General features: G+C 46.9%; 1 protein-coding gene across 4 annotated transcripts in view; it reads right to left on the bottom strand.

Annotated features, from left to right (window-relative positions):
* Positions 1–19: 19 nt before the first annotated feature.
* The window catches only part of LOC116228996 (transmembrane protein 151B-like), a 33,889-nt gene continuing 14,558 nt past the window's right edge, over positions 20–19,350 (bottom strand). For 3 of the 4 annotated variants that reach the window (XM_090140998.1, XM_090140996.1, XM_090140994.1), the window contains exon 2: positions 20–5,633. In XM_090140998.1, coding sequence (XP_089997124.1) covers positions 4,203–5,600 — 1,398 coding nt within the window. In that variant the 5' untranslated portion in view covers positions 5,601–5,633 and the 3' untranslated portion in view covers positions 20–4,202. Of the gene's footprint in view, positions 5,634–6,485; positions 6,962–19,350 lie in introns of those variants that run through there. The other variant, XM_090140995.1, reaches the window with a different exon arrangement.

Below are 19,350 nucleotides of genomic sequence, written 5' to 3'. Positions count from 1 at the left end.
CCCCCTATCGGCGCGCGGCCGCGCGGCTCCTCCCCCGGGTCCGGGCCCGGCCCTCCGCCACCGCCTTCTCCGCCAGGAAATGGCGCTTTCGGGCGGTCACCGCGCGCTGTGCTCCCCCTCTGACATCACGGCATAAATATGCATGAGCGGCCCCCAGATCGGAAAATCACCGCCCCGCCGCCGCCACCGGCCTCTCTCAGCCCGGCCCGAGGCGGGCAGAGCCGCGGGAGGCTGTGGGGGGCCGGGGCGCAGTCGTTCCAACAGCACCACCAAAGGGCTGGCACGCACGGGGCGTCGGGGAGAGGACGCCGCTTCCCTCGGGGCCTCCGTGTGGGAGCGGAGGGCAGCGTGGCTCGGGAGCCGCCCTATGATGGGGTTCAGCCCCCCTGAGCCAAGGATCTGGTGTGCGGTCCGCAGACTCACCACCCCTGCTCCGTCAGTCCTTCCTGCGGGGATGTGCACCCTCAGCCTCCTTTCTGCCGCTGCCAGGACAGGAGGAGGGCTGAGAAGATCTCCGCTCTCACAGAGTGACCCACAAAGTGTGGGGAAAGTCACTGACAAAATCTGGCACTGTCTTTTCACAGGGATTATGGTGAGAAAATTATGGTTGAAAGATGCCATAAGAAGCACAGTCATTACAGTGCAGCATTCAGCTCTGCAGTAGCAACCACAGCACTTAACTGGTGGCCCTGCAACTCTCTGTGCCCCTGCAATCCGCACTGGGGCACTGGGCACAGTGTGGAGCCCTGCTGGGGCTGGTGGGGAAGGGACAGAGGGACACACTGGTAAGATGGCAGTGGGAAGGCCTTCCTGTGTGATGTGGGCCAGGCCCTGGGCTGGTATGAGGCAGCCAGGCTTTGCTGGAAGCAGAGGAACAATTAGAATTGTAAGTAGCGGGGATCTGGCTTCAGAGTGTCTGAGAAGGGCTTTATTTCAACAGGAAGAACTGCATGGAAATTGGACCAAGATCTGGTGAGCGTTGCCAGTTGGAGTGCAAACTGCTGTGGGAAAACTTACAGAGAAGTGCAGCATTGCTGTGCAGAGTCTGAGGAGCTGGTGATTCCAAAATGCTTTTAGGAATTGAAGACAAATACTCTCTCCTGGCCATTGGTGTTGCTGCATTAATCTGTGTAGCTTTGTTCTGCAGGTCGTGACACTGGTGATGGTGGTGCTGTGTTAAGGCAAAGCACACAGCACTGAGGCACACAGGTGGCTTCAGTGCCCTCCTCTTCTCCTTACTTCTGCTGTGGCAATAGATCTTCCATATCTGGAGCTGCAGCAGAGGGTGACAACAGTGTGATTCCTGAGGGCACCAGGAGCAGCCAAGCTCTGTAGGCATGAGCCCCGAGGTGGTTGCTCAGGTGCTCTGTGCACAGGCCCTTTGCTGAAGCCAGCTGGTTCAAGGCCAGCCCAGAGCTGCTCCCAGCTTTCCAGTCACCTCCACCAGCAGCCATGGCGTGTAACAGGAGGGACTGTTTACACCTTAGGTAATCGTTCTCAAATAAGTGCCCCAAAGCTGGGCTACACCATGAGCAGTAAGGAAGTAAAAACCCTCTGGGCTTCTCAACCTCTCACAAGGACACAGTCCAAGAGCTGCTGGATATTGCAACAGCTTTTGAGCACATTGCAAAAGGTTAAACTTGGCATAAACTGTCTCCTTTCTCTGCCCAGCCCATCATAATAATGGGATTGCTAGGGCTTGTTCATGTCGGATAATAACACTGTTTGACGTGGCCACTTCTGAGGACCCAAATATAACACTCAGTCCTGAAATATACATCAGACTGAGCAGGCCATGGCAAGGCATGGGAATGGTGTTTAAAGTTGCAGGTAAATGCAGCAGCTGCACAACCTGCCTCTGTGCCTGAGCCTGCTGTAACTGATTTCTGCTGCTCATTTATCTGAGCTGCATCCAAACTCTGTTCCCTTCTAATTTATGTTATTCTACCATCTCTTCCTTTCTTTCTCATCTTCCTCCCTAACACCTCCTTCAGTCAGAAGCAGTGTTGAAATATTCCAGCCTCTCTATTTCTTGAGGCTTCAGCCTCCTCCAGCTCTCAGATCTTCCATATGTGCTGTTTTAAACTTTCTGTGTGTGTGAAGACAAGAGGAGGGAACCCTATGCAAGGCATGCCTTTACTCCAATAAAGCAGAGACAAATCTGAACCTGAAGGTCAGGTCTGATCCTATCCTTATCCCAGGCTCTCAGCTCTGCCAGGAGTGACATGATATCAGTAGGGACCAGGACTGCGTCATTGTGGGGTGGGTCTAAGTTTTGATTTTGTTTTGACTTTTATCCACTTCAGGATTTTGGCCCCAGTCCAACAATAATCATTACCCTAAGCCCAAACCTGGTTCTTCCTCGTGTCTAGAATGGTTATTCTTTTTTAGAGGTGACAAACTAACACATCCTATGTGTTACATATCTTTCACAATAAATGCCAAGCTGTCAGAATGAAAATGTCACATAAATCATACATACAGTGTTTACTTTAAAAAAGATTGGCTCATACAAATTTAAACAACCCTCCTGATGGTGCCATCCTCCGCAGTGTGTTAGCCAGGTACTGCCCATGTGAAAGCAATGTCTCTGCTTCCAGAGTTGAAAATAAACAGTGCATCAAAACAGTCATCAAACCAAAACAAAATGTATTTAACATAGTGCAACAGTCAATGCCATAAGAAATCACCATATGCAGTTACATATAATCTACACATACTAATAAGACTTTACAAATCTCATATTACACAGATACACACAGAACTGACTCGGGAGAAAGCATTTGTTGCTAGCCCCTCTGAGGGATCAGCTTCTGATCTACCTACCATAGGGAGGCACAACACCTTGGTAGTTACTGTATTGAGATTGTATTGCGTTCTCCTGCAAGTTGGTGCCCACTTCAGCTACCCACCTGATGAAATGTTGCAGAGCTTGCTCAGCACATGGCAGGTTTGGCACCTGTTGAGGCCCTGGGGATCCTGAGCAGGCCAGAAGCCCTGGGCTGGTCCCTGGCTCTTGGAAGCACCAGCCACTTCCTGTGGGTGACAGTGCCAGGCTGATCTCATACCTTACTGAAGGCTCTGCACCCACTCGCAGGGAGCCTTGCAGGAAGAGGCTTCAGACACTGGTGAGTGGGCTGTAGTGGATTAACACCTTTCCCTCCCTGACCTCTCTCCTCCTTGCCAGTCCCTGCAGCTCCGAGCAAGTGGTAGGAATGAAGTAACCACAAACCAGATCTACATTCTTAAAAATAGTGGCACTAGCAGGGCACTGATCTACATTACAGCTCTTGACGATTGCTAACACTGGTGGAGCTGAAGGAGGTTAACTACATCTGGAAATGCAGCAGCATCTGCTGCAGACCAGGCAGGGCATGGTTAGCAAAAGGCATGCTTTTTGCTTTGTGTGTGTATCACTACTCTGTGGTGAATGTCCTCAGCATTTCTCAGGGACATTTCCTGTGTCTGTGTCAGCGGACACTGAAATTTGTGCTGCAAATACCTTATTTTGGGGCAACAGAAGCCAATTACGGGCTGAAAGACATCCTCACTGACAAAACCCCAGAAAGGTGCAATGAGAAATTGGAAAGCAGAGGTGAAAAAAACAAAAAAGGAAGATGAGAATAGGGAGAGAGGAAGAAGTACAAAAAAGGAGACAATAAATGAAAGAAGAGGCAAAAAGACTGGCAGAAATAATTTTTTTAAAAGCCTTGTTCGAGGTTTGCAGCAGGTGACTCAGAGCTGCAGATTTGAATTCTCTTTCTGACTTGACACTGACTGGCTGCAGGCCTTTCAGCATCTTGCTTGGCCTTGCTGTCTCTTGAGTTTCCTACCTTGCAGGGCAAAGGCATTGCAAAACACAGACTTTTTAAATCCTTCATGGAAACAGCTTTCAAATACTGACTGAAATGTAAAAGAAAGAGCAGGATGGGAGGAGAGGCAGAGACTCAAGAAACAAAGAAACAGTGAGGAGTGAAAGAGTGAAAGGAAAGGGAAAAATAAACATGGAGACGAATAGGAGGAGGGAGAGAAGCTTTGGAAATGAGGTGGGCCACTTGGCAGGGTGACCATATCCTCGTGCAATGTCAAAAAGAAGAACTGAAATCTGAAGCTCGTCCTGCTGACTGACACTTGCAGGCCGGTGGTATCTCTGCAAGTGAAGCTGTTCCAGAGCTGAAGAGCTGAGAAAGCACAGGAGCCCATCACAGAGACGTTTCTAAACAAGAGGAGCGTCTGACATAGAAGGGCTGTCCATCGTGCCCTTCCGGCCTATGCACGATCAAGACGGGGAAGAAGCGGGCATCGTGGTAGGTAGGGGGATTCTCGTTGACAGCCAGCTGGCTGGAGTAGGAGCAGCACTGCTCATCATGGCAGCCCCGGTCAGCAATGCTGCTGCTGCGGCTCCGCCAGAGGCCTGTCCTGTGGGAGCCATGGACGCGGCAGAGGGAGAAGCGGCTGGTGTTGAGGGACAGATGGGAGTTGCCACTGCAGCTGTGGAAAGCGTGGCGTGAGAAGATGGAGGAGGTGCTGGAGGCACGGTTGCAGCGCTCGCAGCCGTGGGCCACCTCACTGTACCGACACACTGTATAGCTGTTGTATGCTGGAGAGTCAGCCAGGTCCATTAGCATGGCCTCCGAGTAGCTGGGGATCAGCTGCCGGTTGGTGCAGATGTGCCACTCCAGCTCTGTGCTGTCCTGCGTGGCATCCCGGGGCATGCGGTAACGGTAGAGGGGCTCCTCCATCGTGGCGGGTGCTGTGTATTCCAGGCCCAGAAGCTTCTCCACGTGGTAGTGGACGTATGCAGTCCGATACTCTATGAGTACCCTGAGAGGCCAGGAGATCATCAGGATGGCTGCCACCCAGAAAGCATAGTGAGACACATACCATGGGAGGTGATCTGGGTCCCCGTAGGCCATCATGAGCTCTTTGAAGTCCACATTTTTGAGCTGCATGCCTTCCCTTACCTCCATGTAGTCATCCAGCCCCTCTATTTCTGTGAAAAAGTGAGCCCTTTGCGTCAGGTAAGAGTTCTCAGACTCGATGTTGGCAAAACTGAAGCATTTGGTGAACCTCAGCTTGGTGGCTGTGTAGCTCTCCAGGCCCAGGAGCTCTTTGGAGATGTCCTTGTATCCACAGTGAGAGTAGTCAAATTCAGCTTCGGCCACGTGAGTGTTGACCCTCTCGTGGTAGACTTGGGTGGTGGTGTAGGCATCACCATTGCGGTACCGTGTTACCTGCCGGGTTCGCCGTACAAAGTGGTAGCTGATGGCCTTCCACCAGATGCACGGAGTGGCTTGCTGCATGCGGTTGATACATTCATAGACACTGTCCACATCAGCCTTGTACTGCAACTCTCTCTTGACGTGGCAGTGCCAGCACTCCACCAGGTACACCACATACAGCATGGAAAGGAAGGCCAGCGGGATGTAGACGTAGCCATCTGAGCAGGGACTGTCATGGTAGATCATGGACTTGCCCTTGAAGGAGCTGTCGAAGGTGAGCTTGGTGACTCGGGCCAGCTGACACCAGGCCACTGCTCCCAGGCAACCATACATGAGGATGGAGAGGAGGAGGCATTTCCAGTGTGACTCTCTGCACATGCAGGCACTCAGGGATTGCTTCACAGGGCGTTGCTTCAAATCACACCACCAGAGATAAAGGGAGAAAGACAAAGAGAGGAGCCTGTCAGTCACACTGCTTTACATAGTACATATGGTGCCTTTTGCTTTCCAGACTCGGTTGACTGCCTGTGGATGGGGACACCACCCTACTTCATAGAAATGGGAATATTAACTATTTCGCCAGAAAAATTGTGACAGGGACAGAGGTCTGTGGACAAAACCACATCCTTGCTTCCTCCAGCTTCTAAGAGAGAAGTCCTTCATATGGCAGTGCCCACACTCGGGTCAGATGGGCATCTCGATGAGGGTGAGATGGGTCCTCAGATACTGTACCCTGCAAGGAGCCAGCACCCATCCCCATCTACACACCTTACTCCAGGGCCAAGAAGGTTTTGGAGAAGGGCTGTGAGCTTCCCCCTGTGCTTTAGGGGATTCTCACACCATGCTGCTGCAGAATTGGGGAACAGTGTCCTTTGTGGGGCCACAGCCCAATAGGTTGCACCAACGCAGAGCTCCTGTGCCTGGCAAAGCTGGAGCTGCTGACTGAGTCAGAGCTGACTCAGCCCCAGCCCTGAAACCTACTGGGTGATTGACACCATTCTCTTGGAGGCAAGCCATCAGGAAAATTACCAGATTCGAGTACATTTATTTGAAAAAATTGTCAGGATTACAGCATGGTGCACATAGCTTCAGGCTGGTTAGAAGACAAGCTTCTACCTAAAATACCTGAAAGGTTCAATCACTGGGGCTAAGGGTCTGTGTGAGTGAACGTTTAAAATATAGCATATCCTTCTCTTTGAAGTCACAAAAGTCAGGGTGAGAGTGGAGAGGGAGTTTGCATTCTTGTATTCCTGCTATGCTCACCAACATGAAGTGATTGTGGTCTTACTCCTGCGATGCTGCAGTGAATCAGCTTCATTGTCATGCTATGTTGGGCTATAATAAAAGGCATGAAATCCAGCCAAGCAGCTAGCGGAAGCAGAGTTGTCTCTCTGCAAAGAGCAGCAACAGCACGGGTTATAATCTTGGCTGGCAGCAACTGGTCTGTAGAAAGCGTGTGACATGAGACCCCCTGCTCACCCAGTAGGTAACGTGGAGGGCTGAACACATCCATCTCGTCACTGGCGTCCTTTGCCTCTCCTTAAGTCTGAGAAAAAGACAGCAAGACATGCTGATATTTGTGCATCAGCATGCCCTCTGCTGAGCCTGATTTCATGCAAAAAATAGGAGCATGCAACTACTCCTTCTCCCAAGGGATCACCTCTAATGCATCAAACTACTTCATAGATGCCAGCAGATGCTAGGTTTGGGAAATGTCTTCTCTTTTTCTACTGGGATAAAGTCCTCCTCTAGTATAGCTTCTCCCAAACCCAGAGCAGTTAGGATTCTGTAAGCAAGCTTGAATCACCCAGGAGTTTAAGGACCAGCATCTTATGACTCAGGAAATAATAGCACAGTACCACTAGAAAGAATTTACTGTTTTCTCAATGAGATGGAGGCATTGGCACCTAACCTTGCAGGGCTATCAGATCAGATTTAATACTGCTTTTTTTTTTTTTTTCTGGAACAGAGAGCCACTTCTGAGTAACTATAGAGGGTTTTATGGCTTGCTGTGAGCATTGCCAAACTAGACTTCACAGGGTTAGGTTTTGATTTCTTAGCTTCTAATCTGACACTGTGTAAGTGCAGAGCAATTTTATTTATTTTAGGGAACGACAGCATTCATCTGCAGCAAGGAAGGGCAGAATTTGGCTCCTGATTCCTCCTGATGCATCTAGAAGGAGCCTATAAAGATTTCTATTCTTATCCCAAGCCTTTTGCGTATATTTATGTGTCAGAATGAAGAATAATTATTTTGGACGGTATTCTCGTTACTAAAAAATGGGTGCAGAGGAACAAAACAGGTTATATACCTTTTCTGCAAGCAGGGAAGACAAAAGACTTCAGTATAAGAAGGAATAAGGCTGTTTTCCCTAACTTTTTTGCAGGAAGGCTCAAGGAAAGCGAGGAAGTGGCTTTAGACAATCGCTACTTATGGGAGTTTTGCAGGGTGAATTCTTGAGTCTATATCCAGTCACAAAGAGTTTGATCTCTGGAAACTCTTGTCAAATACCCACTGCTCTGTCCCAGTGCCACTCCTGACCAATGCAGACTTCTCCCTATGGACCCATCTGAGGATGTCTAGTAGTCAGTTGTAATGTAAAGTGTGTGCTTAAATACATCAGGAACCCCAACAGCCTGGCCCTGCATGCAGCCATGTGAAGGCTGTCCTGTTTCAGTTAAGGCACTATTTGCCAAAGGCACTGCAATCCTCTCCTTTATCTTGCTTCCCTTTGACTAATAACTTCTCTGATCTCTGAAGCTTTGTGGTCCAACTTGCAACCCACAGCTTGGCTCCTACCCAAGGACTGATTCAACCAGCCCGGCTTGTTAGGGTTATCAGTGGCCATACTGGAGTCTGAGAGCTGGCAGATGCTTCTTGATGTGCTTAGCCACCCCCACTTTGGGGAAGAGGGTGGCTCTGGTCTTACCAGTCTTCATCAGAGCTGGGCTGGCAGCAGCTCCAAGGCTTGCAGGTCCACATCTCTGTGGAGACACCTCAAAAATAGCCATCAGCCCCCTGTGCTGAGAGGGCTGGATCTTCCTGCGATGGGTTACCTTCACTATTTTCACTGTAGCTTGTAAGAAATGCAATTTCTCTCCTGGCGTTAGTGAGGACATGCAGCCATAGTGCCCACTGCCAGACCTCTCAGATTTACACACACCTATCAGTCCAGTTCAGCCCAATCTTCATGTTCAGAACCCTTTGGGGAAAAGGCTCTTCTATGCTGCTAACTAGATCTTGTTCTCTGCAGATCCTCAGTTACAAAAGGATATCTCCTATAGGGTCTACCCCACTGGCTGTTCCTCTCATTTCAAGTCTTGACTATGTTCCTCTGGCTTATATCTCCTTATATCCTTCCCTTTGCTGAAACAATTATCTAACTCTACTATAGTATTAGAAATACTAATAGTGTGTTCATAAGAAAGACAGGAAATGCAACAAATAATTACAATAAAAGCATCACACATTCAAAAGTCTAATAACGAAATGTATCTTTCCATCTATCTTTGCATAACAAATTCATTAGTATGCTAAGCCAGTGGCTCCCAGACTTTATTAATTAACATACCAACTTCTTGCAAACATGGTGTTTGTGGTACTACGTGGAATTTTCTCCTTTTCAAGCACAGTGTTTCAGATCAGAACAGGGTAAGCCTGTATTTTGGGACAACTACAATAAATGCTTAAGGAAACTAATAATTTCCATGATAACTTTGGCCAGACAGTGAATGAAAGCTGTGTTCTCTGAGGAATGCTGCGGCTTCTGTATCAGTTTGATGTGGGGCAAAGCCCTAAGCCCCAGGAATATATTAGAAGAGAAATGTAACTGAAGAAATTGAGGACAGCAAGCTCTACAGCCAGAGACAAGCAGTGACTGTACCATAACAGGCAAAAACTCAGAAACCTTATTTGCAAACTAGAACTCACAGATTTGAGCCCAAAACATGAAAAGTTGGGGCAGCCTTCCCCTGAGCTGCCCTTGGTCCCACTCTGCCTTTGTACTGGGGCTTTTTGACCCGTCCTTTCCAAAAAAATCTCAGGCAGAGCGTTGGGTCTGTGTCCCACTCAAAATGGAGAGGGAGCTCCATGTTCTCCCGAGCTCTGTTTGTTGTCTGATGGTATGAAATCTTCCAAGACACCAAATGATAGATGCTATTTAATTAGTTGCTGTAGTTGATGGAAAATAGTTTCGAAAGCCCTAGCTGCTCACAGAAAACAGGAAATTCAACCGACACCTGCAGCAGACAGGAGTTTCCAGGCTGGCAACATTTTGGTTATTTCTCCTTCAAGGAACTTTTGTGCAGAACTTAGTTTGCAAATGAGAAAGCACACTGGCAGTGGCTGAAAGGGCAGTTGCCTTCAAAGCCACCCTCAGATGCCAGATACCCAAGATCAAACACCAGTATGAAGGGACCTGTGTGGAGCAGGCACACCAAACCCACACTTGTCCCAGCTCTGCAGCATCCAGATTGGCTTCTGGCTACAGCAGCAGTCATTAAAATCATTAAAAAATATTTTGCATTGTAATAGCATGTAGATTTGGGCTGTTAATCTTGCCTAGTGTAAAGGGGTGGGGAGAAAGCAGGAGGAGAAAGTGTGGCTTTGCACTTAGCAGCTGGAGCAGATCACAGCCAGGGGCTGGAAGAGTGGGTGGGCAGGGTTTCATCCCTAGACAACTTGTGAGCCACCAACATGAAAATATGCTCAGCTAAACTATAACTGACAACCATCCTAAGTGAGCTTACAAGCAACTGCACTGAGGGTGGCCAAAACAGCAAGACATTAACAACTGCCCCACCATGCCACAGTATCTTCTTAGAAGGCACATTTAAACTGTAAGAACATGCTTCTGCATGACTTATGTCCCTGGGTTTCATCCTCTTGATGGGTACATAAGAACCAATGAGTCCTGGGGCATGGATTGAGGCAGGCATCCTTGCTCCTCTTCGTGAGCATCCACTGGTTAGAGGAGAAGGAAGGGATGCTAGTAGCCCAGACAGCTTCCATCAGTTCAGGTTTTTAGGTGCCTATCTTGAACGTCTAGTGCCTCAGTTTTGCCAGTGGGGGATGCTTTGCTGACCTTTGGACATCAGCATCTCTGATAGCTGGATTCACCAGCTGGCCACATGGCTGCACCTAGGTGATGGCAGGGATAGTTATGATACAATAGTTTTTTAGTACTCCCAGGTAGTAATAGGAATTTCTCCTATCAACTTGTGTTGTGAGTCAAACTGCATTTACATCTTAAGACCAGGAGACACTACACCTTCTCTCTCTCACTCGTATACTTCACAGGCAATGCAATGTTACACTACGGTCCTATGAATAGCCCAATGACTGGTAGGTGGTAAAAGCTCATCTTGCATAAAAACTTCCTGCTTAACCTTACAGACAAAAGCAAATTAAGAACTTACAACCCCTTCTGCAATTTGTTTGATGATTTAATTTCACTGCCATTGTAATTTGCTCTCACTTTAGCCCCCATTGATGGCAGTGGGGATTCCCATTCTGAATGTAATAAAAGACTCTTTTCATACTGCTGCCTTCTTTCTCCGAAGGTGCCTCTCCATTCTAATTATGATACCTCTTGGCTTTCTTTTTCCAAAATAAGTGGGTCAAGGTCTCAGAGTCCTTCACTGCAGAGCTTTTTTCTTTTTTTTCCCCCAGCTCTCTTTGGAGCTCTTCTTTTTCTCTATCACCTTTATATCCTTCTTAATGTGTATCCTGCAAGTGGATGCAGGATTTCAGCACTTATTTCACTAGCATTATACTCAACCATAAAATCACCCGCCATTTCCACACATTTTACCTTTTTTAAAAATCTCCAAGAGTTGTATTAGGAGATTTTGGCTTGGGAGTGTATATTCAAGCATTCACCCACTTTGCTCCTAGGTAATTTTTGAGATGCTATTTCAAGGACAGCTAAAAGTCTGGATGCACTCTCCACTCTGAAATGTGTAACCTCAGATTTGGCTTTGAACTGAATAATGAAATTATCAAATGAAGCAGATCTCTCTGTAGGACTGTGCTCATTGTTACAGACCAGCCTCATCATCTTTGTATCAATTGTATATGTTATCAGCAGTGATTTTATGCTTAAATACAGTGGATAGTGTCAAATCTAGCAGTTATTTCTCTATAACTCTGCCAATCTAATGGCTAATATCCCATTAACTTATACAGGGCAATTGTCTTCATAAACCCAAACATCAGTCATCAGCACAAGGCTGTGGGTGTTGTGCGTGCATTGAGGTGCTTCCAGTGCTACTGCCAGGGGCAATTCCATGTGCAGCTCTAGATGCAATGCTTAGTCAAACCCTGCCAAAGCTTCAGTAGAGCACGTCATTACCTAGCCTGTTGTTGTCATACGCTATTCATCAGTAGTTGTATTTTACTTCAAACGTGGGTGCACAGCGGTGTGGGTTCAAAATGTTACTTCTTTTTCTTTGCCACTCACAGCACACAAATGGTTGTGGTGATAATTACAAATCTCTGGTTTTGTACTCCTTTAATTAGGACTGCTGTACCAAATTTGAACCAAAGGCTGCCAAAGCGACCCTTATAGAAATAGCCCTTATAGAAACAGCCTGTGAAGCTCAAAGGAAGCTGATCAAACTGTTTTGCAGTTAGTCTTTAAAAAATTTATATATAATTTTGCCAGATGTTTACTACTTCTCTTTAGCTTCTAATGACAAAATGGCTTTTTCCTCTTCTGTCAGATTCAGTGCTTCAGTCTCCTTGAAAACTCCAGCAAGAGCTGGATAAGCAGAAAATATGCTGCAACAGCATGAATTTATTCTAATGCTTGTTTTGTGGACAGTTTGGGGTCCAAGTTTGACTGCCTGTGTCTGGTTTGCAGTCAGATATCTGAGTTCCCCGATTTCAAAAGCATTCAAATTCTCCTTCAGGGAAATCATGCCAAAAGCGTTTCCTGTCCTTTGAAACCCCATGTGTGAACATGTTTGCCCTTGGTGGCTGACCTCAAGAGCTTCAATTTTGCTGAAGCAAAATGCTATCATGTCTAAAATGAAAGAATAAGAGAAAACAGAGGGTAGTGAGGACGTGGCCAGAATGGAAATAGAGAAATGAGAGGGAAATACAGGAGGGGGGGTGAAGAGGTGGAAGAGAGGCGAGGATAGCCTAGAGATGCTCTGAATGCAGATGTCACCAATGCAGATGTCACCGAGGCAGGGAAAACGAGGCAGCAGGTGAGGATGGGGATCTGCCCGCCCAGGAAAAGAACTGAGCAAGGATTGATATAGGAAAGGAGTGACCCTGTCAGCACTGAGGGACCCATTGAGCCAGCAATCCTCTCAGCCCATCTACAGTCTGAAGGAAGCTTCTCCTGACCAGATACTCCCCTTCTGCTGGGAACTTCTCTAAAAAATCAGATCTACAGCCCTGTCTGCTCTACAATGGAATAAAGCTGTGCTAAGAGGGAGCAGAGAGTCCTGCAGTGGTGACACCATGCTGCAGTGGTGATGCTGTGGTCGTGCCTCAGCAAGCAGAGATGCACAGCAAAGCCTGGCATCACAGTGTGCTTCTGCTCTCCTCCCAGAGCTGGCTGCAGCACTGCAGGGTGACCTTATCACTGTCTTCAACAGCAAAGTGACCTCACAGCTTGGGATTGCTCACATGAGCAACGAGTCCATCTTGTCTTTTTTTTTTTTTTCTCCTGTTTTAATTTGCAAACAGTCTTCCTGTCCATGGGAAATTACATGGAAGAAACACTGGCACAGGGATAGAAGAAGAGAAATAGAAGCAAAGAAGAAAGAACTGAAAATGGGGGAAAAATTAATGCCAGCCACAATTTAATTTGCCTTTGTGGATTTATACTTTTGATAAACATATCCCAGTGTGATAAATGAAAGGTAAAGAACAATCAATAACTACAAATCACACACTGGTGTTGTGACCAGCCTGGATGAAAGCAGATTTTTTATCTATGTCTTCTTCCATGTTGATCAGGAGAGGGCAGTAGAAAATGTTCCTGATGGACATGGCAGAACATAACACAGAGAGGCACACCACGACTTTGGTGAGGTGAGTCCTCAGCTGTGCTATTGAGGATAACTGAGGAGATCTCTGACACCAGGACCAGCCTCGGGTATGCTGAGAACAGCTTTACCATTTGTGCAGTAAGACAGGATGCTGCAATGAGGGCAAGCAGATCTCCATCTGCCTTCCCTTAGAAGACAAAATAGATGTGGGTGCAGATATCACCTTGCAAGTCCTGAGGTGATCCTGGTGAAAAACTGGCCCAAAGAGGCTGAGGTGACTACAGAGAAGACAACCACAGGAGAAGATTAAGAGTACAATCCTTCCTGCCTCACAGGGCCAAATGAACTCCTATGTGAGATGTTCATTAGTACGAAGAGGAAGGAGCCTGCAGGGCTATGCTAACCCAGATGCTAGTATATGATGGGTTGAAGAGCTCCTCCATTATGTGACCCAATCTGGGCACCGCACGGGGCATCAGTAATAAGGCCTGGTGAGGGAAAAAGGAGATATTACAATAACTATCTCATAAATCCCCTCCTGGGGAGCCTGAAATAAAATCCTTCCTCCATCCATCTTAAACTGCAAGAAGCCCATTACCCCCAGCTCATGCTGAGCCAATAGAAAGTGCTCTCTGCATGGCTGCCAGCATGGAGGGGATAGGAAATATAAGGGAAAGAAAGCTGGAGAAAAACATTAAGCATCAAAGAGAATTTCCTTTCGGTCCTTGAGGATATGGTACAGTTGTAGCTGCATGTTTTGAACACGTCATTTGCTCCTTTGCCATTAAGCTCCTGCAAGAATGAAAACCTCATGCAGGCAGAGGCTGTCACACTGCTTCCAAGCAGAGATGCTCTTTGACTTGGTTTAAAAGGAATAACCTGTGTGCATGGCACAAGTCAGTAGCATCACCAATGGAAAGGCATTTGCTCTGGCAGCTGCACTCCTGTGGTGAGCCAGCTTTGCTGGGTTTCTGGTTGTTTAAAGCCCTGTGGAGATTTAATCTCATCCTTCCTTCACTGGAGCTGTAAGGGGGAGGTCTCAGGCTGGTTAGGTGCACAGAATGGAAGCATTCAATTCAATTCTCAGCAGACACTATAACCAGACAAGACAAACCATGAAATGGCACGTCTTGCTGATCCACCTGAATGCCAGCTGATAGGACCCCCTTGAGGTACAGCACAAAGGCAGCCTTTTACTTCACATCTCTCATCCTCATGTATCTGAGGATTTAAGATACCATCAGAAGAAGAAGAAAGCAGAGGTCAGGACAGAAGGAGCTTCCAGTACTCTAATACTTAAGAGTTCTTCAAGAAGAAATAAAGGAAATCCCAGAAAAGAAAGATGTTTGTAGGTAGACAGTATTTATGCCACACATTATGACAGGATGGGAAATACGCTTGCTAATATGTAAGGGTAGGAAGTTGAGGGATGTGAAGCATTTGTGCCCAGTCACCTCCATTGGTGAAGCACACACATGCTGTTGCAAGGGAAGCTGTGCAGGTACGTTTCTGGCACAAAGGAATCCTAGCAACAGAATGGTCACCATTTGCAAAACAGAAATCAGGGCTAAAAAACAACAGTTTTTTACAGGCTTACAAAATACTACACTACAAAAGTGTTTTCCCCCAGATTGCTGATGTTGCTACTGCTGACTTTTGACCGTAGTGACACCAAACCAAATTCCCTGCACATCTCCCGTGGATAGCGACAGTTTCCAGTAGACACATGGTAAATATTACTGGTATGAGGTTCACAGATGGGTACAGAGCTTCAGGATGGGGAAGGAAATGTCCCTTTAGGTCAGAGCTGAACTTACACTTCATCAGTCATCATGTCAAGAGACAGACACTCATTCAGCGTGGAGGGAAGGTTCAGAAGGCAGAAAGACCTGGCTTCTGCCAATCAGCTGCTCAGACCAGGGCTGGAAATACACCAGTCCCACATAGTGAGGAGGGAGGCCATAGCAGCTGTGCACCGTGCAACCCACGTATTAGATATAGAGAAGATGGCATGAGCCCCTTGTTGACAGGCTTCCCTGACTGCGTTTTTGCTGCATCCAAAGTGTGTTTCATCATGCACTGACCTGCAATAGTAGGCATGCTACTGTGACATGCCACTGTCAGTGCCAGCCCAGTAAACTGCTTCATGCCTGAGTGCTGAATGGCTCCAGCCAAGCAAGGCCTGCTGTGAAGCCTACAAGTGAGACTGCTGGAATGCTACCTCTACTGGTGACCATACTTCCTCCTGTTTGGCTTGGAGAAGCAATTCATGGGCAAGCAGAACCACATCTGAGGTAATCCTGCAGCTACTGTCTTAGCAGCCTAGTTGTGAGAGAAAATGAAGGAATGACCTTTGAGAGGCCACACTAAGAGACAGTGGCAGGACTCCATGTGCCTACTCTGTCATGCCCCACATTCATGAGAACAAGGGGGGCAAGTGATGGCAGGCAAAGGCCCACCAGCCAAGAGAAGACAAGAGACCAACTCTTGGTGCTTCAGCCTGGAAACAGGGACAGTGGAAATGGTGGGGCTCCATGTGGCTGACATCCCCTGGATGGATGTGACAGGAATCCATGTACACCATCTTGTCAGCTCCTCACTGGCTGTTGGCAGTCTAGTTGTCTAATGCCTCTGTTTAGACAGACTTTGCAAATTAGAAAAGTAGTTCATTATTAATAATGCAATTTAATCTTTGCTTACTCTAAAGGAACACCCTGAGCTTTGAATGGATAGAAAAGTGCTCAGAAGAAATGTGATCTGGAACTGATCCAAGTTCCAATGAACTCAAGGGAAGACTTTCAATGTGAACTGTGAACCAAGCCTGATCCAGAACCACAAAGTTTATTTTATATATATATTTTTGCTTTATTATTATTATTATTATCATTATCATTATTTTTGCAATGGTGTGCTTTTCTCTAAGTGGTAACCAGTGGTAAAGCAGGACAAAATGGATCTGTGATTTGGCCTCTTAATCTCCACCCTTCCTGTCTCCTGTGTGTGACTTTCTATTTGTAGCCAGCTAGCCATGCTACAGTAGAAGACTTCCCAGCACCATGGCATTGGGCTCAGGCTGCAGCTAAGTACTCCTTGCAATAACATCCACCACTGCTCTGTCAGACTCACACTGTGCCTTTCCCTACCTCTGTACTTTTCTGAACGCAACTGGAACTTCAGCAATGTGAGATTTTTTAATAATGGTGCTCCTGTTAAGATGGCATAGCATCCCACAGTGAAAAAAGAAGATCTGTGATGAGTATCACTCCTTTTTCTCTCATTCTTCTCTTTTCTCTCCCAAATACACATTCTGCAATAACATATGACAACAAAGTAGTTGAAAACTGAACTGGGATGCATAATATATCAATCTGTACAGAAAGAGTGCTACATGTCAGCTGGCACTCCCTGTACATTATGCACCTGATGTAAAGCCACAGAAACTGCAAACTTTGTCACCTTGTGAGGCATAATCTCCTCCATCCTCTCCCAGACATTGACACAGCACCATGAGAAGGGCTACCAGGTATGGCAGACACCACTTCCCAACCTTAGCTCTGCTGAGGGAAGACTACCAGCCTGACGCCAAGCAGCCAGGCTTCTCCAGCCTTCCCACTCACCATCTGTCCTGCCTGCTTCTGCAACATCTCCCACTGCATCTCGGGGGCTGAGGATGCCCCTTCTGCTGGGGCAGAGTTAAGGTTGCAGTGGGTGTTGCCTGTGGCATATGGTAGCTCTTCTAAGGCTAGGATGCATGGGGGAAGAGCAGAAAGCACAAACTCCTATGCAGGAACTTCTTTTCCTTAATTTGGTGTCTTGGGATGAGATGCAGCTCACATAGGACCCAGCATGGGCAGTTCTGCTACCAGCAGCATTGTGGGGATCATAGCTCATCTCACGCTGCTGCAAAGATGATGTGAGCATTTGGGTTTTGGTTAGTTAACCCCCTGCTATGAGAACTGTGACTCCACTGATGTTTCATGATGTGCTAATTTTAACTTTGTAGTTCTAAGACTCAGAGGAGCCAGATGAATGATTATATTCTTCAGTGAACTCTTCAGTGAACTATATTTTCCATGATTAGAACTTAAAAACTAATTGACTACTTAGCTGTGCTTTTCTGAAAACTAGAACTCCTGCTATAAGTGAAAAATCAAACAGAGCCTTATCTCTAGTGCCACAACAGTGTCACTGGAACAACTCAGTGGCTTGCAGAGCTGGCAGCTCAACAGTGCAGGGTTAGGTGTTAGCTCGCTACCATGTGTCAGGACACACTTAGAAAAAAACCCCAATGACTATGGACCACTTTGGGACATTTTGCTGTTTTTAATCTTCTGGTCACCAGCAATAATTTAAGCTATTTTATTTCAACTCCATAGTGTAAGGAGAGATGAGAAGAAATCCCACGCTGTGTTCACAGGAAGAAGATTCCTCTTGCCTCATCCCTGCAATGGCTTTCACTTGAGTGAAGGGGAGCCTTGGTACCCACCCTTCCCTTCTGGATGGCTATTATCTTCTACGATGTCTGAAGTGAGAAAGAGAGAACAAGAAGCATATTTGGAGTTTCAAAGCAGTGTACAGACCCCTTGCTTTCTACTGGTATCAGCTGACCATCTGTCCTCCCGAGGGCACAGCATTAGAAATGACACCTGCATGGGACCTACCACCTGGTTACCTGTTCTCTCCTTTTCCCATCGATGCACTTAACAGCTGCTTGCCAACTGTCCTTATGACTCTCTAGTGATGGAGCTCCAAGGGAGCACTCTGTCAGAGAGGCCAAAGCCCTCAGAAACCATCACAGCCAGAGCCCAGGATGCCATTCAGAGCTCAGACATCTGTCTGATGTTTCCTATCTATTTCTTTAAACTCTCAGAAGCTTTTCATGCAAAATACAGAAAAGAGAGATAACTTCTGAGCACCAAGAACAAGCACGTGAACAGAAGATAAAGTGGGGCAAAGGAAAGAACAAAAGCAGAAGAAGATGTGATGTCTCAGCACGGATTTTCTTTTGACAAGATCTGCAATGCAAATATTTCCTGGAACTGCAGGATCATGAAAAAAGAGCTATGCTGTTCCCTCTGATGCAACTATTGTTGGAATTGTTCCCTTGTCTTTAGTAGAGACACTGTTTGCATCAAGAAATAAGGAGACCTCTTTGGTTTCTGCCTGCTGAATGAATGGGCAGGAGGGGTAGAAAAAGACTTTACCTGTTTGACTCTCACTCAAGAGGGGCAATATTTTACTCCATGTGAATAACATCTCTTAGGTCAATCATATTTGCTCTGGATAGTGACATCCGTCCACCAGGCCAACCAGAAGCTATTATTCAGGGTGTTATTTGAGCAAGTCTTATGCAAGAGATTCAGAAGAACTGAGGGGAAGGAAAAGTATTTCATATTTCATATATGTGTGTATATATATATATGTGCGTATGTGTTTCCTGTTCTCCCTTTAGCCAGAAGGCAAGGTCAGTGCCACTCTTGGGACAGAGATTTAGCAAGCAAATAGCCTTTCTCTGAGAACTGGTACTCAAAGGTCCCCCCTGACCTTCTGCTTGGAAGTGGTGGCAGGGACCAACACTAATCTCTGACACAGGCCTTGTGCCCTCCTTCCTCTCCACCCCCTGTACCTGACTTTGTTTCTGCTGGGCACAGAAGCCACAGAAGCAGTGAAACAGCAAGCCCCTGGAGGAGGAGGAGGCAAACACAGGGACAGTAAGGAGCCAAGAAGTTCCTGTGGATCTGTGGAGGAAAGGCTTTGTCAGAGCATGAGAATCTGCTGGTGAGAAAGGTGAGAAACTGTCCTCAAAGATGGGGACAAGAGAAAGCTAGCTGATCTAAGTTATGAAAGGATTTTTGGCTGATGTTTTCAGTGCCATAAAATAAGCCTGAATAAAATAAACGTGTTTAATATTCACAAAGGGGAAAAGGGATAAAAAGCTGGAGGACTAAATACAGACTAAGCCCCACGTAGCAGGTGGCTATCCAGCGGCACACTTAAGCAAAAAGGACGCAGCTATCTTTTGACCTGACAGTCTACAAAGCTGTAGCCTGCAAACAAGCCAAGCCATATGTGTGTTTTCTGAACTTGTCGCACTCCTTGGTGCTGCTGTGGCCACAAACGGCAC

The sequence above is a fragment of the Phasianus colchicus genome, chromosome 5, assembly GCF_987193195.1.
Source record: "Phasianus colchicus chromosome 5, bPhaCol1.hap1.1, whole genome shotgun sequence".
Classification (NCBI taxonomy): domain Eukaryota; kingdom Metazoa; phylum Chordata; class Aves; order Galliformes; family Phasianidae; genus Phasianus; species Phasianus colchicus.
The sequence above is the reverse complement of the archived record's forward strand: the minus strand, read 5'-3'. Positions and strand labels throughout refer to the sequence as shown.